Genomic DNA, 17880 nt, shown 5'->3' with positions numbered 1-17880 from the left:
GATGACACAATGTATTAGAACCAATGTATTCCGTGTGGGAGAGGATGAGTGAATGAGTTTCACAGCACAGAATAGCTTGTGGTTATTTTACACAGTATACATCTCAATATAACCAGTATGCTAAATGGAAAATTGTTTTAAACATAGGCCTTATCCTGTCTAGAGATGTCTATGGCGTTTTCTGGAAAAATAACAGGACCTAATGATTCTTATTTAAGTCATACGAAACGTTAGATTATAAAATGTGTTTGGTTTGTGTGTGTGTTGGGAAGGGGAACATTCTAGCTGAGAATCCCATAGCCTACCGGAGGGCTTTTTAGTCTCCAGTGAAAAATAAAATAGCTGTTAGCGGATGTAGTAAAGTGCCACATTACGCACGAGGGGCGCAGGCATATTTTTTTGTCCCGTTGCAAGAATAACTTGGAACAGAGGAAACATTGTTAATGTGATTTTATTAGCCGCTATAAGGAGACATGCATTAAATGATTTTAAATATGATAGTAACTTAATAATAACTTAAAGTACCACTGGCTAGAGGTAAATAAATAGGCTGTTGAAATTATTCTACGCACGTCATGAGACTAGTACCCACTCAAATCAATGGCTTAGGCTATTCATTTTTTTAAATTAATTTCTAAATCAGATAAAACCCCAAATAAGTCGCACCATATAGGGTTTTTGGTGTCAGAACAATAACGTAATATAACCGTGGTAATTATAGTAACAAACATAGCAAGGATGATCTTTTTCCCAACTGCATGGGGGAATAATAAAGGCAGTGGTATTTATAAAGGCTGTGGTTAGAAGCACATAACTCAGCTATTGCTAGGATTTACATAGGCCTAATCTATTTCTATTCAGTTTGGGGATATGAGTCTGAGGATATTGTTTTCAATTGGATTCTGAAGGAAATAAATGGGATCCCACAGAAATTGGTTCTGCCGGTGTATAAAATCATCTAAACGTGCCGAGTTGTACACTTGTAAAATGCATTACGCACCAATTACGCACAAGGTTTTTCATAACAAATGCACGTCTTTGATAAATAACGTGTTTGTAACGTATTTGTTTCAGATTATATTTCCCATTATGTTAACAAGATAGGTAAACAATCTTTGCCACAGCCTATTTTGTTTCTGACTTAACCAGCAGCAAAGTAGAAAACGAATTTTGTTCTGGCTTCATGTAGGCCTTATTAGCCTTTATATTGTCCAGGCTGTTGATTATTGTTTACGCATGTAAAATCATCTGTAATTGGTAGCTAAATAGCTCACATTCACGCTTGTAACTAAGGGACATTAACTAATAGTCAAATAGATATTTTGTCACAATGCTCTGTGAACTTGAATAGTGCAATGTTTTGACGCTTCCTGGAGAGGAAAGTTTAACGAGCTTTCCACTAAACTGTTTAAAATCTGAAGACATCTGCAGTTATTTGCACTGTCCCTTCACATGTAAATAGTTATTTGTGTATGATAATATCTTCCCCTCTCTCGTGTGTGTGTGTGTGTGTGTGTGTGTGTGTGTGTGTGTGTGTGTGTGTGTGTGTGTGTGTGTGTGTGTGTGTGTGTGTGTGTGTGTGTGTGTGTGAGAGGGTGCATGAGGTCAATGTTTACAACACAGATTATCGTAAAAGGTAATGCAGCCCATGTCATATCACCTATACTATCTAGCCACCATTTTAGGTTGAACTGATACCTTTAAATACAACACTTACCTTTACTTTTCATGTATTATATTAAATCTCTAAACAAAATGAATATAGCATACTGGCATTACGTGCTTTCAATGGGAGGAGTCTCTCTTCTTGTGTTTTAATTGGCTGTCAGCTAAAGTGCAGAGAAGTGTGAGTATCTGTAATTATATTCAGCATGTTTTGCACAAGAAATGTCAGCCAGAAAGGGCTATCCTCATCCTCCGTCAAATTATACACCAACGATGTCATGCTCTGACAACCAAAGTGGAAACTCGTTCTTAGTGGACTCCTTAATCCACGGACGAACCGAGAGCGGTGCCTCATACTACCAAAGTAACGGCGTGTATATGCCACCAGGCTCGGAGTACTCCTATGGACTACCCAACCGCGCTTTTTTCTCGGGGTTCAGTAAACGCAACGAGAGCAATTCTCAAACTATGGTACCCTCATCTGGCCCGTATTCACATATTCAAGGGATGGAAACGTGGCTAGAGACGTCGAGATCTTGTCGAGTAGATCAACCGAACAACCAGCAGCAAATTGCTCATTGTTCATTCTCTCCGAGCATCAAAGAGGAGAATGCGTATTGCCTGTATGAATCAGAGAAGTGTCTTAAAGGGTCAACAACGAGGGAAGACATTTCCTATTCCCGGTTAACACCGGGAACATGCCCGGTTACAAACAGCACCGTGCCTGTTCCCGGTTACTTCCGCCTGTCTCAGACATATAGCTCTTCAAAGGTTTATCAAGACGTTCAGCGGAACCCACAGCCTACTCAATTCTCTCTACAACGTCCGGCCCGTTTCGACCCCTCACCGCCATCTCCTACCCCGGTGGTGGATACAGGCAGGAGGGAGAGTGAAGCACTGCCTGAACCACCGCCATGTGCTCCGGATGAGGACACCCGGGCATCGACCGTAGATGGTTTGTCCTCCCCCGAACCCACCGAGAGCTGTGCAGAAAGTCCAGACAAACCCGTTAAAGGTGAGTACTGCTCTAAATCCAAAATATGACGTTTATGACAATGGGATCTTGATGGGTGTACATGGAGGGAGTGTAGTGTCAATGCCCCCGAGTCAGTGTAGATGTGCCTTGGCGTTAACCTTGGTTTTTAGAGGCAGATCCTACTGATTATATTGTGGACATGAAAACTTCCCCATATGTGGGTTAAATGCGCAGCGGTAAAGGCATGTCTTTGTGGGGTTTGACAGAGTGGCCACGAGCTGGGATTTCCTCCAGTTTTTTTATATTATTTTATGACGAGGAGCAACAAGGCCAATCCTGTCCAGTACATCTGTCTAATACAACGCGTTGATGTCCTCAGTCTTCCCCATAAACCATCAACTGCAGCCATCATTTCAGCAGACTATCAGTAACTTTTATGTCTTAATAAAGGCCTATTATTACATTGAAAGATAATGAAGTGAATCTTGAGCACAACGTTGATGTAATAGCTTAGGTTTTTGGATAGATGCAAAATATGTGCATACAACGGGCATTGTGTGTGTGTGTGTGTCTACATTAACTTCGTATTACTGTCAAATACACTCATGGGCTCAGGATGGCTATTTAAAGATAATTTTAGACAACATTTTTTATTTTGATAGGTATTACGTCAGTGTTTGTCTATATGTAACCGATGTTACATATAGATGCAAACATGTTATGGAATTGGGGAATGCATTATTTCTGGGTACAATAATTACATTTGGGCAACAATTATTTTAAAGTTACATCAGTGCAGTAGCATGAAAAAAAGATATGTTGCGCGCACTCATTTCTCTTTCAATTTCTTTCTACAGGAGATGGAAGATCTGAAAGCAAAGCTAACTGGCTGACAGCGAAGAGTGGCCGGAAAAAGCGTTGCCCCTACACCAAGCACCAGACTCTTGAGCTAGAGAAAGAATTTCTCTTCAATATGTACTTGACTCGTGAGCGTCGCCTGGAGATCAGCCGCAGCGTCCACCTGACAGACAGGCAAGTCAAAATCTGGTTCCAAAACCGAAGAATGAAACTGAAAAAAATGAGTCGGGAAAACAGGAGCTATCGGGAGCTAGCGAACAACTTCAGTTTTTCGTGAGACATTCGTGCCGTATTTGACTCCCTCCTCCGTCAATGGCCAGAGCGCCTTCCTTCGAGAACCCCTTATCGTGTGAATATGACCGTGTAGGTTAGGGCTACTATTGCTAACTTATTGATATGTCGTTTTGTGGACATTTTACCTGAATACGTCTCGGTTTTGTTTGTCGTGGTTATGTATTTATACTGTCATAACATATGGTTGCTCCCTTTATGTATATACCAACAGTTAATATAGATATGGAACGACTTAAGTGTTTCAGAGCTGCACAATATCGGCATTCGTGGTACATAATAAATGTATATAGCCACCTTGAGTGACGCATTGACATCTGTGCATGCTGGAATAGCTCTTGGGGAAATGTTGTAACCTGTAGCAATATAGGCCTACGTTACGTCATGGCTGAAGAGCCTCGATGGATTTGATATTTAATATCTGCACATTTTGCTGGTATTATAGCCATATATACTAAAAGCATCACACAATAACTATTTTGTTAAGGGTTTTATTTATAAACAAGAAACTTATCTGAGACTTGTAAATATTGTTTACAGTTTGCCTTCTCATATTTTTATCCATATTTTTATTGTTCTCTCCAAACCGTTGTAATAATATTGCCCGTATTGTCATTGCTTTGTCTATAGAGAGACTATACTGTGAAATGAATTGATATGTTGTCTGTTGGCCTCACTAAGTAAGTCAATAAAAACATGGCACGTTTTTACCTTGCATTGGAATGCTTTAGTCCACAGATCATCTCTCCTGTATAGAATGTAATCTTTCATACACACGAGAGGAATAGCCCGGTGGTGGGACCCTCTTTATTCCACGAGCTTCCATTTTTCAGTTGCAGGTTGGTTTTACAGTAAAGAAAAAACAACAGTTTCCTGTTGTGTGACGCTGATGCCCTTCATGTCAATAGGAATCATTGCCTGAGTCATAGACATGATGCAAGCACTACACTTGTTGTCTAGGACTCCCTGGGAAAGAGTGGCATGTGTTACTGAGTGGACTCTCCTGGCTAAACAGATACAAATGCAATGACCATTGTGAAGTTTTATGGTCAAAGACACTCCATCGGGATAGCTCTTGTTTACTGCAGGGTGTATTGGATATTGACCCGGAAAACAACATTATGTTTTCCGGTGGCAAAATGACCCGGAAAACAACATTATTTTCTCAAGGACATTACTGGCGGTAGTTTGGTTCATCATCATATGCTATCTATGAAAGGACACTAAGTCTGTCGACATGTGGAGCGCTGTGAAATATGCACGCAATAAGACACACAATTTGGACTGTATCTTTTCAGGTGTGCAAATGTTGTGTTATGCGTAAAAGAAGTGTGAACATTGAGAAATGCTAGAATGTTGACCATCTAATTACAATTACGCATAGAATGAGAGTGAATTATAGGATCCCTATGATTTCCACGGTATATGTTCCAGTTGTGCGAACGGAATGAATGCGTCAAAAAAATGCTTGTAGAGTATATCTATTTCTTTAGGAGGAAAGAGGGCTGTTGAGGGGTTCAGGTAGTTTCGTGTTGTTAGGCCGTATTTTCCCCCACCACACGAAACTGCCTTAATTGCCTCAGTAAAAACTCTGCGCTTCACAGAACACTCCAAATTGTCTCTGGCAACAGAGCTGTGCCCCGAAGGAAGAAGGCTACATTTACCGAGTAGCCTAGTCGTGTGTAGAATATTCTATAACAATTCCGATGCATTTGTTTATGTCATGTGTCTGCGGAAATGTATTGTCTCTCATGTCGACCTTAGGCTATTATAAGCATGCATACAGTGCAGCGGAGACAGCCTACAGATTTCGCGCCAATCGGTGACTTCAAAAGCACTAAAAAAATCTCGGAGTCTCTGCATTTTTTAACTTTATGTTTATTGTGGTACAGCGTGATATAAGCATAATTCAATATAATTCCAATGCAAGAACCCCCCAAATGTAGTCCATTCCCCGATTTCAACTGCCCTCTTAGTCACTTTATCCTGGCGCCAGGTCTGATGTATAGAACAAAAAGAAAAAACGAACACAAAAAATCAGGGCTGCAAGGAAAATGTTGTTCCTCACATATATCGCCATATCTATTCAAAACAACAACACAAGACGAGCAATAGACGCGGCCTGTATGTCTCAGGGGGAGAGAGAGCGAGTTGGCTTGAGGGAGAGGAAGGACTGCAAGGCCTCGGTTATGATCATTGCAGTCTGGCCAATGCCTCGTGCGCTGCTGCAGCGTTCCCAGTGGCACGCATTCGAAGTGCCGGATGCGTCTGCTGCGCCACACAATGGACACAAAGGATGGATTTTATTGGCGATATTTAGACCAGACAGCCAGGTTGTAACCTAAAGAAAAACAACTAAATAGCCCCCGTGATAAAAACAGACTGCTATAGCACCTAACGTTTTTTCTCTCTCCCCACTTTGATAGCTAAAAGCGCCGCGCAGACAGTCCTAGTGTTCGCTCATTGGTCCATAAATAGTAAGGGTCTGTTCTGGTTTTCCACACTAACACAACGGGAACTTTCTCCATCATCTATTGACACGTGGATATGTTGATGCTACTATGTACAAGTATTTTATTTCTGAACACTAATTCGATGGTAGAATACACAGAGCTTGTTCCTTGTGTACACATATTGTGTAAATGGTTGTATATGCCTGTGTTTTGCAGTCTTAAATAGAAATAATAGTCCTGGTCTTACTATCAAATAAAAGCCTATGTGAGGTATGCATTTTTAGATTCGGTCTTAACTTTTTCGAATTGATTTGGGACAATAATTTGGTAAGTAAGATCTAATTAATTCGTTGGAATTAATAATACACACTATAATAAATAATACTAAAAAATGTATGACTGAAAAGCCCTTTCAATGGGAGTTCTCCATTGGAGATTCTCTATTGAACATTCTTTTTAGTTCAGGACTATGGTTCAATCTGTGTCCGGGAAACAGGCCCTCGGTGTGTTTATCCTATAGTGCTACATAGGTCTACATATATAACGTTTTACATTTAAACGTTTATATCCCAGAGCAATGGAGACAGTATCACTAGAATATTTTCTGTTTCTGTTGTCCTTATTTAAGTGAAGCCAAATGGAATAATCTCAAGCCATTTGAAGAGCATTAATCGGATGGTAATCGGCATATCAGGTGAATAACACATGTAAAAGCCTAATAACAATGAACACGATGTACGCCACAGCAGATATGGTAACCTATAGGTTTGCCTGTGACTTTATTATGAATACATCAAATGGCATATAATGGCAAATATGATTCATATGGCAAATGTCAACACACTCACATCAGCGTACCTATAGTACATGGGCCTATTAACTCACAGGTCTGCTATGTTTAAATGTGGGTATGTATTTGGCCAAATAATATTGCTGCGTGTATTTTCTTTCAGAGTCCTATTTAATAAGTGTCTATATAACGATATCGCCAATCTAATGCTATAAAGTCTTTGGAATAACCTCGGAGTTTTTGCCCTTATAGGCCTATAGGAAATAATGGACTGAATTATGTTGATAGATACTGGATCATTTATTGAATAAATTCATTCTATAGAATTCCACATTTTAGATCGGTGGTGAGAGTTCTTAGATGGAAATAAATAGCTCTTATTCTGCGCGTAGTAACGACTATATGTCACAATGGAGATATAGCGCCTTACTACATTGCTGCATTCCTTTATTTTTTAAGGAGGCTAGAAAAACATGCTATACTCTCTCACTTTCTAGACATATATAAAACATATCAACGTTAAAGTCTCATTTCAAAACCAAAATCATAAACCTTACTGCTGGTATAAAATGATATAGGCATATGACTTTGCTATTAAAAATATAACGGAGGAAAATAGTGACCATTTAGCTCGTTGAGTAGACTGATTTATTATTTATTGTTCTGTCCCACGGTCACGTGTCTGCGGCACCCAATCCAATCCCAGCCAAGGTTCAATTTATTGAACGAATGTGGTGGTTCTTGGTGCAGCGAAGTAGTATCATGATCCTGTTTTTCTAAATATATTCCAGTGGAAGTTTAGTTGCCTTTGGCTTTGTGCATTTGTTGTCATGTCGACATTAGGCACGCTTAGTTACTATGCAGACTCTCATCTTCCCCGCGACCAAGGGGATATTATGGCACACACATACTCAAGCGGACCAGGGCTGGAACAGGCGAGCCAGCCGATGCTAACTGAATATGGCGGTCAGGAATCTTGCCCTTTGCAGACGAAATCTTCTATTTTCAGTGCGTCTTGGAGTCCCATTTCTGCTCATCAGCCCCCGAGCAGCGCCTCTATAACACACCAGCCCTATTTACACCACCATTGTCCAACAGGAGATACCGATGGGATGTTTATGCGTTCCTGGGCTTTGGAACCGGTTTCTACGTCGATATGTTTAACGGGATTATCGTCAAATATGAACTATGATATCAAACCGGAGCCGCTGATAGGAAATGGGGACTGCACAACGCTGGAAACGCACACACCTCTTGTGTCCGACATTGACAACGGACCGTTCCGCGCAGAGAAGGATACGATCGCGTGTGATGCCATTTTCTCCAAACCCAACGAAGAGAGCAGCACATCAACCGTAGAGGAAAAGAGGGAGATCAACACAAGTAAGCACCGCATCTTTCATTTGGCTTCATGCGTAATGGTGATCATGATCTCATATGTGTCTCGATCTTTGGAATTAATTCATGTTGAATTAAGCAGGAATCTAGAAATATAAGGTCAGAGGCTGACGTTAATAAATGATTTATGATATAATATAGGCCTGCTGTAAAGGTTGAGTTTACGTCGAATTATTGTATCCATTATTTGATAACGAATGGATCCATATTGCGCCAAAGCAGTACCACTGACCGACAGTAGCAAACCCCCTCCCTCCTCGATCTAGTTTGTAACCTACTGTGAAAGATAATATGATTTTGCTATTTGCTACATGTTGGACCAAAGCAGCTGCCTCACAGCGGCAAAATGTCGCCCCCTCCTCGACTTAGTTTTTACTGTGAGAAACCATGATTTTGCTGTTTGGATTATGATAGACAAAACTATAACAGTTGATTTCCCACTGTTGTGGGCAGTAGACTAGGCCTTAGGGTCAGAAGGCCGAAACGAGCACATAAACGGCTGACTGTATTAGCTACTGCATGTTGGCTATTTCAGCAAGACCTTGTCTGCTGTTGTTCGTCATCCACAGTTTGTAATACCATTCTGACTCTTGTGGAAAACACTTTCTCATGAGCTCTGTCTCGCTTTTGTCGAACCCTCTTTCAGATGACCCATCCTCCAACTGGCTTCATGCAAAATCCAGCAGAAAAAAGCGCTGTCCATACTCTAAGCATCAGATTCTGGAACTGGAGAAAGAGTTTCTGTTTAACATGTATCTCCCCCGAGACCGTAGATACGAAGTAGCAAGAGTTCTTCATCTGACTGAGAGACAAATTAAAATCTGGTTTCAGAACCGCCGGATGAAGATGAAGAAAGGGAATAAGGACCGTCGAAAGACATGTTAAACGGCGAGCAGTGCGGCCCTGTAGACCCGTAGAATAAACTGTGAATACTTACAATTGGTGGACTTCCAGGAAACGAAGATATTTCTAGAAAATAGTTGCCAATCTATCCACATTTTGCTTGATCTATAGTCTGTTGTGTTGTGTAGGACTGTTGTGTTGTCGTCGTTGTAAAACCCGTCGGCCTGTTTTCTTCCTAGAGTGTTGTGTTTGGTACTTTGATGTTATCTCAATAACTTGGATGTAATCGGATGTAATCGGTGAATCATTTCATTAATGCACACAGATTACATGCTAGACATTGTCTAATGTTCGTTGCATGAAATGTTTCATGAATTGATTCTGTTTTTTTCACCCAGAGTTTAGTCTATGTTATTGGCCTAATAATGTTTATGCGTTGACTACCTGAATGTGTTTCAACTACCTGTCAGACTATTTATTTATTTCTAGGTTTTTTTGCCGAAAGAAACATGTTTAGTCGGTGTGAGATTTTTTTTTAATTGCTGGGATAAAAATCCTAAACAGTTTTGTCTATGGAATTAGAGCAACACTGTGCACACGCAAAATACCTCAATGTCAGAGTATTTCGATTCTAAAATGAAGAGTCGTTTGTATGAAGTATCAAATAAAATGTCAAATTATTTTGTGCGTCGCAATCCATATTTATTGTTTGGAAATCAGAGAATGAATTGTTACTAAGATTCTAATTGTTGATAAATGTCCAACATCGGACAAGATATTTGTATTTATTTCTTTCTATCCAAAACAGAACTATAGTTGCTACATCACTTCATCTTATTCAGATAGAATTCTCATTTCAAAAGGCAACCATATTTTTCATGTATAGGCCTATGCCTGATATAAATGCTGTGTATGATAAACTATCACAAGATGAATAGGCCTATTTATTACAACATTAAACACATCCCTACTCAATATTTACAGAAAATGTTATTTATTTAGTAAAAGGTTGAGAGTATAGGTAGGCTAGGCCTATGAGCATAATTATATCCAAACAGGTAGTAAAGAAGCAAACAGATGTAAACCCTACAGGCCTATATAGGATTAGTGGATTTAAAGCGGGCATTTCCCGTGTAGTCCATGTTGGCTTAGTACCACCACACACCATTTCAACAGCCCCTTCTCTCCCTTTCCTTTAGGCCTTGTTAATAGCACGACCATGAGTTCTGAATCCCAACATACAGTACATATAAAACACATTGCTGGACATTGGACAAGCCAGCTCCATGCTATTTGCTATTGGCCAATGTGCACTGGCACCCGATATTGGTTGCCATGCAGCAATAAACCACAATCACAGCTTTAACTGTTTATGGGGTGCAAAGCGACTGAGAGCGGAAAGGAAGCAACACCATGCAAGTCCTCGCGTCTGAATATCACTATAATATGCTTTTCATACAGGCTATTTTTAAAGGGTAAACATTTGAATGGTTGTAATTACACACAACCATGGTTAACCACGTCGTTCAAAAAACATATATTGAAACACACGAAAACACCTATGTTTCCAGTCACACACACACACACACTCACTGGGCCTGCTATGGTGTTGTTTAGCCGCGCTGTGACGCAGATGGGTCTTCAAAGGTCTTAATCCAGAAAGCTGCTCCATAAAACGCGGGCTCAGCCATGCTGTCTGCTTTTTCTATTTCAATTACTTTATGACTGTTCACCAACAATTACACTGTTTCAGCGCCCAGACATCCATTTGTTGTTTTCCGGCACAAAAGGCTGGCTGACACCGACGTTTTATTGCCGTTTCCAACCAATGACTAATCTCAAATCCTCGCCTTTGTTGTCCTATTCCAATAGGTATCGTAAGCAATTGAAACAATTTGAACTTATCATTTTTTTTAAACTATATATTTAATGTGTTGAAACACAACATTATGGTAATTCAGTCACAAAAAGGCCTATGCATTATCTAACTACTTACTGACCTATGCGGTCATTTTGTGTTGCTGTCGTCGTATAACCAGCAGGTGGAAGCAACGTCACGTTTGAGATCGAAATGTCCTGCAGCTGGGCCGCTTCAATAGGGACGGACGACCATGTATTCTAGTGTGTAGTTCAATGCACGCAGGAAATACGAGAATAACACGCCTGTCCAAGATGTGGACAGACGTCGGGCTACTTATATGCAGTTGAAAGTCAGTTTTTTTTGTCCATTTTCACTTTGAAACAGGAGACCAAGGTGACACAAACAGAGTTACAGAGAGAGGTTTGAGAGGTGACTTCATGTTAATTATCATAGAGATACTGCATCGACAAAATGGCTGTTCAGCAGAATTATCTTTACCCCATTACATGTTATGGATGGGCATTCATTGTATATCTTTGGTGTGTTAATAAATAGAATATCGCCAATAAATCACCAATTTTATCACCAAAATGAAACCAATGAAACCAAACCAATAAAAGAAAGAGTAGTTAAGCTTTAATTGGTAGATTTTCCCATATTAATCCACTACATTACAAACGAAACACATTCTCAGCATGTGACAGAGAGCAATAATGCAGAATTTCATCATGCAGGTCCTCTGCTTGAGCTGTTTGATAGTGCAGGTCCTCTACTTGATCTGTTTGATAATGCAGGTCCTCCGCTTAATCTGTTTGATAATGCAGGTCCTCTGCTTGAGCTGTTTGATAATGCAGATCCTCCGCTTAATCTGTTTGATAATGCAGGTCCTCTGCTTGAGCTGTTTGATAATGCAGGTCCTCTGCTTGAGCTGTTTGATAATGCAGGTCCTCGGCTTGATCTGTTTGATAATGCAGGTCCTCTACTTGATCTGTTTGATAATGCAGGTCCTCTGCTTAAGCTGTTTGATAATGCAAGTCCTCTGCTTATGCTGTTTGATAATGCAAGTCCTCTGCTTGGCCTGCTTGAGCTGTTTGATAATGCAGGTCCTCTGCTTGGCCTACTTGAGCTGTTTGATAATGCAAGTCCTCTGCTTGGCCTGCTTGAGCTGTTTGATAATGTAAGTCCTCTGCTTGGCCTGCTTGAGCTGTTTGATAATGCAGGTCCTCTGCTTGGCCTGCTTGAGCTGTTTGATAATGCACTTCCTCTGCTTAATCTGTTTGATAATGCAGGTCCTCTGCTTGAGCTGTTTGATAATGCAGGTCCTCTGCTTGAGCTGTTTGATAATGCAAGTCCTCTGCTTATGCTGTTTGATAATGCATGTCCTCTGCTTGGACTGCTTGAGCTGTTTGATAATGTAAGTCCTCTGCTTGGCCTGCTTGAGCTGTTTGATAATGCAGGTCCTCTGCTTGGCCTACTTGAGCTGTTTGATAGTGCAGGTCCTCTGCTTGGCCTGCTTGAGCTGTTTGATAATGTAAGTCCTCTGCTTGGCCTACTTGAGCTGTTTGATAATGCAAGTCCTCTGCTAGGCCTACTTGAGCTGTTTGATAATGTAAGTCCTCTGCTTGGCCTGCTTGAGCTGTTTGATAATGTAAGTCCTCTGCTAGGCCTGCTTGAGCTGTTTGATAATGCAGGTCCTCTGCTTGGCCTGCTTGAGCTGTTTGATAATGTAAGTCCTCTGCTTGGCCTGCTTGAGCTGTTTGATAATGCAGGTCCTCTGCTTGGCCTACTTGAGCTGTTTGATAATGCAAGTCCTCTGCTTGGCCTGCTTGAGCTGTTTGATAATGTAAGTCCTCTGCTTGGCCTACTTGAGCTGTTTGATAATGCAAGTCCTCTGCTTATGCTGTTTGATAATGCAAGTCCTCTGCTTGGCCTGCTTGAGCTGTTTGATAGTGCAGGTCCTCTGCTTGGCCTGCTTGAGCTGTTTGATAATGCAGGTCCTCTGCTTGGCCTGCTTGAGCTGTTTGATAATGTAAGTCCTCTGCTTGGGCTGCTTGAGCTGTTTGATAATGCAGGTCCTCTGCTTGGCCTGCTTGAGCTGTTTGATAATGCAGGTCCTCTGCTTGGCCTGCTTGAGCTGTTTGATAATGCAGGTCCTCTGCTTCGTTCTGCTTGAGCTGTTTGATAATGCAGGTCCTCTGCTTGGCCTACTTGAGCTGTTTGATAATGCAAGTCCTCTGCTAGGCCTACTTGAGCTGTTTGATAATGTAAGTCCTCTGCTTGGCCTGCTTGAGCTGTTTGATAATGTAAGTCCTCTGCTTGGCCTGCTTGAGCTGTTTGATAATGCAGGTCCTCTGCTTGGCCTGCTTGAGCTGTTTGATAATGTAAGTCCTCTGCTTGGCCTGCTTGAGCTGTTTGATAATGCAGGTCCTCTGCTTGGCCTACTTGAGCTGTTTGATAATGCAAGGTCCTCTGCTTGGCCTGCTTGAGCTGTTTGATAATGCAGGTCCTCTGCTTGTTCTGCTTGAGCTGTTTGATAATGCAGGTCCTCTGCTTGGCCTATAATGCAGGTCCTCTGCTTGGCCTACTTGAGCTGTTTGATAATGCAAGTCCTCTGCTTGGCCTGCTTGAGCTGTTTGATAATGTAAGTCCTCTGCTTGGCCTACTTGAGCTGTTTGATAATGCAAGTCCTCTGCTTATGCTGTTTGATAATGCAAGTCCTCTGCTTGCCTGCTTGAGCGTTTGATAGTGCAGTCCTCTGCTTGGCCTGCTTGAGCTGTTTGATAATGCAGGTCCTCTGCTTGGCCTGCTTGAGCTGTTTGATAATGTAAGTCCTCTGCTTGGGCTGCTTGAGCTGTTTGATAATGCAGGTCCTCTGCTTGGCCTGCTTGAGCTGTTTGATAATGCAGGTCCTCTGCTTGGCCTGCTTGAGCTGTTTGATAATGCAGGTCCTCTGCTTCGTTCTGCTTGAGCTGTTTGATAATGCAGGTCCTCTGCTTCGTTCTGCTTGAGCTGTTTGATAATGTAAGTCCTCTGCTTGGCCTGCTTGAGCTGTTTGATAATGTAAGTCCTCTGCTTGGCCTGCTTGAGCTGTTCGATAATGCAGGTCCTCTGCTGGAGCTGTTTGATAATGCGGGTCCTCTGCTTGAGCTGTTTGATAATGCAGGTCCTCTGCCTATTTCTAGCACCAATCCAGTCTCTGTGTTTATCTGTGAGGGAGGGAGGGCCATCAAGGACAGAGGGGAGGTGCTGAGGGAGGAGGGTCATCAAGGACAGAGAGGAGGGGGTGACGGGGCAGAGGGGAGGGTCATCAAGGACAGAGAGGAGGGGGTGACGGGGCAGAGGGGAGGGTCATCAAGGACAGAGGGGAGGGGCTGACGGGGCAGAGGGGAGGGTCATCAAGGACAGAAGGGAGGGGCTGACGGGGCAGAGGGGAGGGTCATCAAGGACAGAAGGGAGGGGCCGAGGGGGAGAGTTTATCTGTTTGGAATCTAGCCACGGTCTCCAAATAGCCTATTCCCTAGTTGTTCTGCTGTAGTGGGCTCTCTTCCCCTCAACCCTTCTGTCTGTTTAGCTCCCTTGGACTTGTTGTTGCAATGTCACAGCTGAGGTGATTTGTCTTGACCCCTCTCATCTCATCAGAATAATGCTTTGAACTATATTTGTCCCTCTCACCTGTTCTGATGAACAGTTACAGTCACCTCCGAAATTATTTGCACCCTTGATAAATATTAGCAAAAACAAATGTTGAGCTATTTTGTATGCTCAAAAACATGGGGAAATTATATTATTTTATACTAATACAATTTCTCAGAGAAAGAGTAAAGTAATTTATTTTCATTTTTGTAAGATAGGGGTCAAAATTATAGGCACCCCTGTTGTCAATATACTCCGCAACCCTCTCCTTGCGTAGATAATGGCACTGAATGAACCATTTATTTTAGGGGGGAATTTTTGCTTGGGGTTATTGTCTTGCTGGAAGATCCACTTGCGGAGTTTCAGCCTCCTGGCAGAGACAACCAGGTTTTTGGCAAAAATATCCTGGTACTGTAAGTTCATGATGTGTTGACCTTAAAGGGCCCCAGGACCAGAGGAAGCAAAATAGCCGCATAACATCAAAGATCCACCACCATATTTTACAGTAGGTATAAGGTACTTTTCTGCATATGTGTAACTGGTGTGAAATGGCTAGCTAGTTAGCGCGCTAATAGCCTTTCAATTGGTGACGTCACTTGCTCTGAGACCATGAAGTAGCTGTTCCCCTTGCTCTGCAAGGGCCACGGTTTTTGTGGAGCGATAGCTAATGATGCTTCATGGGAGGCAGTTGCTGATGTGTTCAGAGGGTCCCTGGTTCAAGCCCAGGTAGGGGCGAGGAGAGGGGGATGGAAGCAATACTGTTACATTGATGCCGTGACCCGGATCACTGGTTGCTGCGGAAAAGGAGGTTAAAGGGGGTAAGTGTAACCGGTGTGAAATGGTTAGTGGGGTGAGCGCTAATAGTGTTTCAATTGGTGACGTCACTCACTCTGAGACCTTGAAGTAGTTGTTCCCCTTGCTCTGCAAGGGCCGTGGCTTTTGTGGAGTGGTGGGAAACGATGCTTCATCGTGGGAGGCAGATGTTGATCTGTTCAGAAGGTCCCTGGTTTGAGCCCAGGTTGGGGCGAGTAGAGGGATGGAAGCAATACTGTTACATAATATGTGTCCTTCTTTCAATGCCAAACCCACCACTGGTGTGCGTGGCCAAAAAGTGATGTTTTCATGTCATCGGACCATGGCACCAGTTCCAGCCCAAGTACCAATGTGGTTTAGCAAATTCCAGGTGTTAATTTGCAGGATGACATGAAAATATCCAGAAAAGTATTGTTTATGTTATGGGGCTATTTTGCTTCCACTGGTGCTGGTGTCCTTGTTGAGGTCAACGACATCATGAAATTTGCCCAGTACCAGGATATTTTAGCCAAAAACCTGGTTGCCTCTCCAAACTTAGATGCAGCTGAAAGTGGATCTTCCAGCAAGACAATAACACCCAAAACACATCAAAATGTTTTAATTGACCACAAAATTAGCATTTTGCTAAATATAATCTTAGTCTTTTTTCTTCAACTCCATTGAAAAACATGTGGTTTGACTTGAAGAGAGCAGTCCATTAGTGCAGACGAAGGATATCAAAGATCTGAAAAGATTCTGTACAGAGGAATGATAAGATCCCTCCCAATGTGTTCTCCAATCTAATAAACCCTTTTAGAAAAAGGTGACATTATCCTCGCAAGGGGAGGGTGCCAGACTATTGAAAACAGGGTGCCAAAAATTTTTGACTCCTATTTTTTTTGTTGAAAAAAAGTATTACTTATTAAACACAATCTCTTTCTCTGAGCAATTATATTAGTATAAAATAATAGACATTTACAAAGATTTGGAGCATACAACGTAGCTCAGTATTTATTTAAGTATTTTTTGCTTATCTTGATCAAGGGTGTCAATAATCTCTCAAATATTTGTACATTTTCACATGTTGGACAGACATGATATTCTCGTACTTCCTGTGTGCATTAGTCTACCTTGTGTTAGGAGTGATCAGGAATTTGGTTATGGGCTAAAATAACCTAAAACTATACCCTGAAGAAGCAAATCTGGGGGGAGAGTGAAAGGTGCACAACATGTTGTTGTTCAGGCCTCCCAAAGTGAGTTCAATGTTGTGTTAACGTCTTAGCCTACTGGTGTAATGGTTGTTGAGCACAGAGCACCCTAGTTTTATTGGGTTGTTTATGTATTGACCGTAAATCACTCTGAGAGATAGAGAGAGAGAGACAGAGAGAGAGACAGAGAGAGAGACAGAGACAGAGAGAGAGACAGAGACACAGAGAGAGAGAGAGAGAGAGACAGAGAGAGAGAGAGTGAGCTAAAGGTCCAGCATGTAGAATGTAGATTCCATTCAGTTGACTATGTCAGGGGTAGACAACTTTCAATGTGTCTTTGGTGGAAGCGACCATTTGAAGAGCCATGCTAGCTCAAACAGAGCGCTGCTTGGATGTTGTTTGCGGTGCCCCCTCCCAACCCCCCCCGGCCCCCAATACATCAAGTCCCATGTCAGCTCCAATGACAGAGGCCATTATTGAGGATTCGCTAGAGAAGTTCACAGAGCTGTCATGGTGATGATGAACACCTGGGTTACGTCCCAAATGGCACTCTATTCCATATATATAGTGTGCTACTGTTGACCGGGCCGGTAGGGGAAACAGGGCTCTGGTCAAAAGTAGTATAGTGTTATGGGACTCCCAATCATGGCCGGTTGTGATACAGCCTGGATTCAAACCAGGGTTTCTGTAGTGACGTCTCTAGCACTGAGATGCAGTGCCTTAGACTGCTGCACCACCTGGGAACCCAAAATATAGCATATAAACATAGTTATGTGGACTCTTTTGCAATGAAAAGTTGCAAAAGAAATCCAATTCCAAATTCCTTTAATTATTAAACCTTATAATTACCACAATAAATTACAACTCTGATTAAAACATGTACAGCAGTGCCCTGTCAAATCAGAAAATCTATATTTGGACTGATTAGAAGAACAGTTATTTTCTTCTGTTTGCTTTGTGATATTATTGAGAGCCCATGAACACACAGTTAGGCCTATAGTATATACACCCTTGTGATGCAAAGGTCATATGATACAATATACACCACTTTAATGCAAAGGTCATATAATACAATATACACCACTTTAATGCAAAGGTCATATGATACAATA

General features: G+C 41.8%; 2 protein-coding genes across 2 annotated transcripts; both read left to right on the top strand.

The window, feature by feature from the left end:
* Window positions 1-214: 214 nt before the first annotated feature.
* Window positions 215-4499, top strand: hoxa10b (homeobox A10b). Its single transcript, XM_029746807.1, has 2 exons — window positions 215-2680; window positions 3499-4499. Exons 1-2 carry the CDS (start codon window positions 1888-1890, stop codon window positions 3774-3776), a joined length of 1071 nt encoding a protein of 356 aa, XP_029602667.1. The 5' UTR covers window positions 215-1887; the 3' UTR covers window positions 3777-4499.
* A 2138-nt stretch (window positions 4500-6637) lies between these two features.
* hoxa9b (homeobox A9b) lies at window positions 6638-9955 on the top strand. The gene is made up of 2 exons (XM_029746814.1): window positions 6638-8416; window positions 9078-9955. Exons 1-2 carry the CDS (start codon window positions 7864-7866, stop codon window positions 9314-9316), a joined length of 792 nt encoding a protein of 263 aa, XP_029602674.1. The 5' UTR covers window positions 6638-7863; the 3' UTR covers window positions 9317-9955.
* Window positions 9956-17880: the final 7925 nt, after the last annotated feature.

The sequence above is a fragment of the Salmo trutta genome, unplaced genomic scaffold (assembly GCF_901001165.1).
Source record: "Salmo trutta unplaced genomic scaffold, fSalTru1.1, whole genome shotgun sequence".
Classification (NCBI taxonomy): Eukaryota; Metazoa; Chordata; class Actinopteri; order Salmoniformes; family Salmonidae; genus Salmo; species Salmo trutta.
Note: the sequence above shows the minus strand (reverse complement) of the source record. Positions and strands in the feature narration are given on the sequence as shown.

Excerpts from the sequence above, each read along its gene's own strand:
- hoxa10b (XM_029746807.1), top strand. The coding sequence starts at position 1,888 with ATGTCAGCCAGAAAGGGCTATCCTCATCCTCCGTCAAATTATACACCA. Across the intron at positions 2,681-3,498 it reads TCCAGACAAACCCGTTAAAG|GAGATGGAAGATCTGAAAGC; the intron begins GTGAGTACTGCT and ends TTCTTTCTACAG.
- hoxa9b (XM_029746814.1), top strand. The coding sequence starts at position 7,864 with ATGTCGACATTAGGCACGCTTAGTTACTATGCAGACTCTCATCTTCCC. Across the intron at positions 8,417-9,077 it reads AAAGAGGGAGATCAACACAA|ATGACCCATCCTCCAACTGG; the intron begins GTAAGCACCGCA and ends ACCCTCTTTCAG.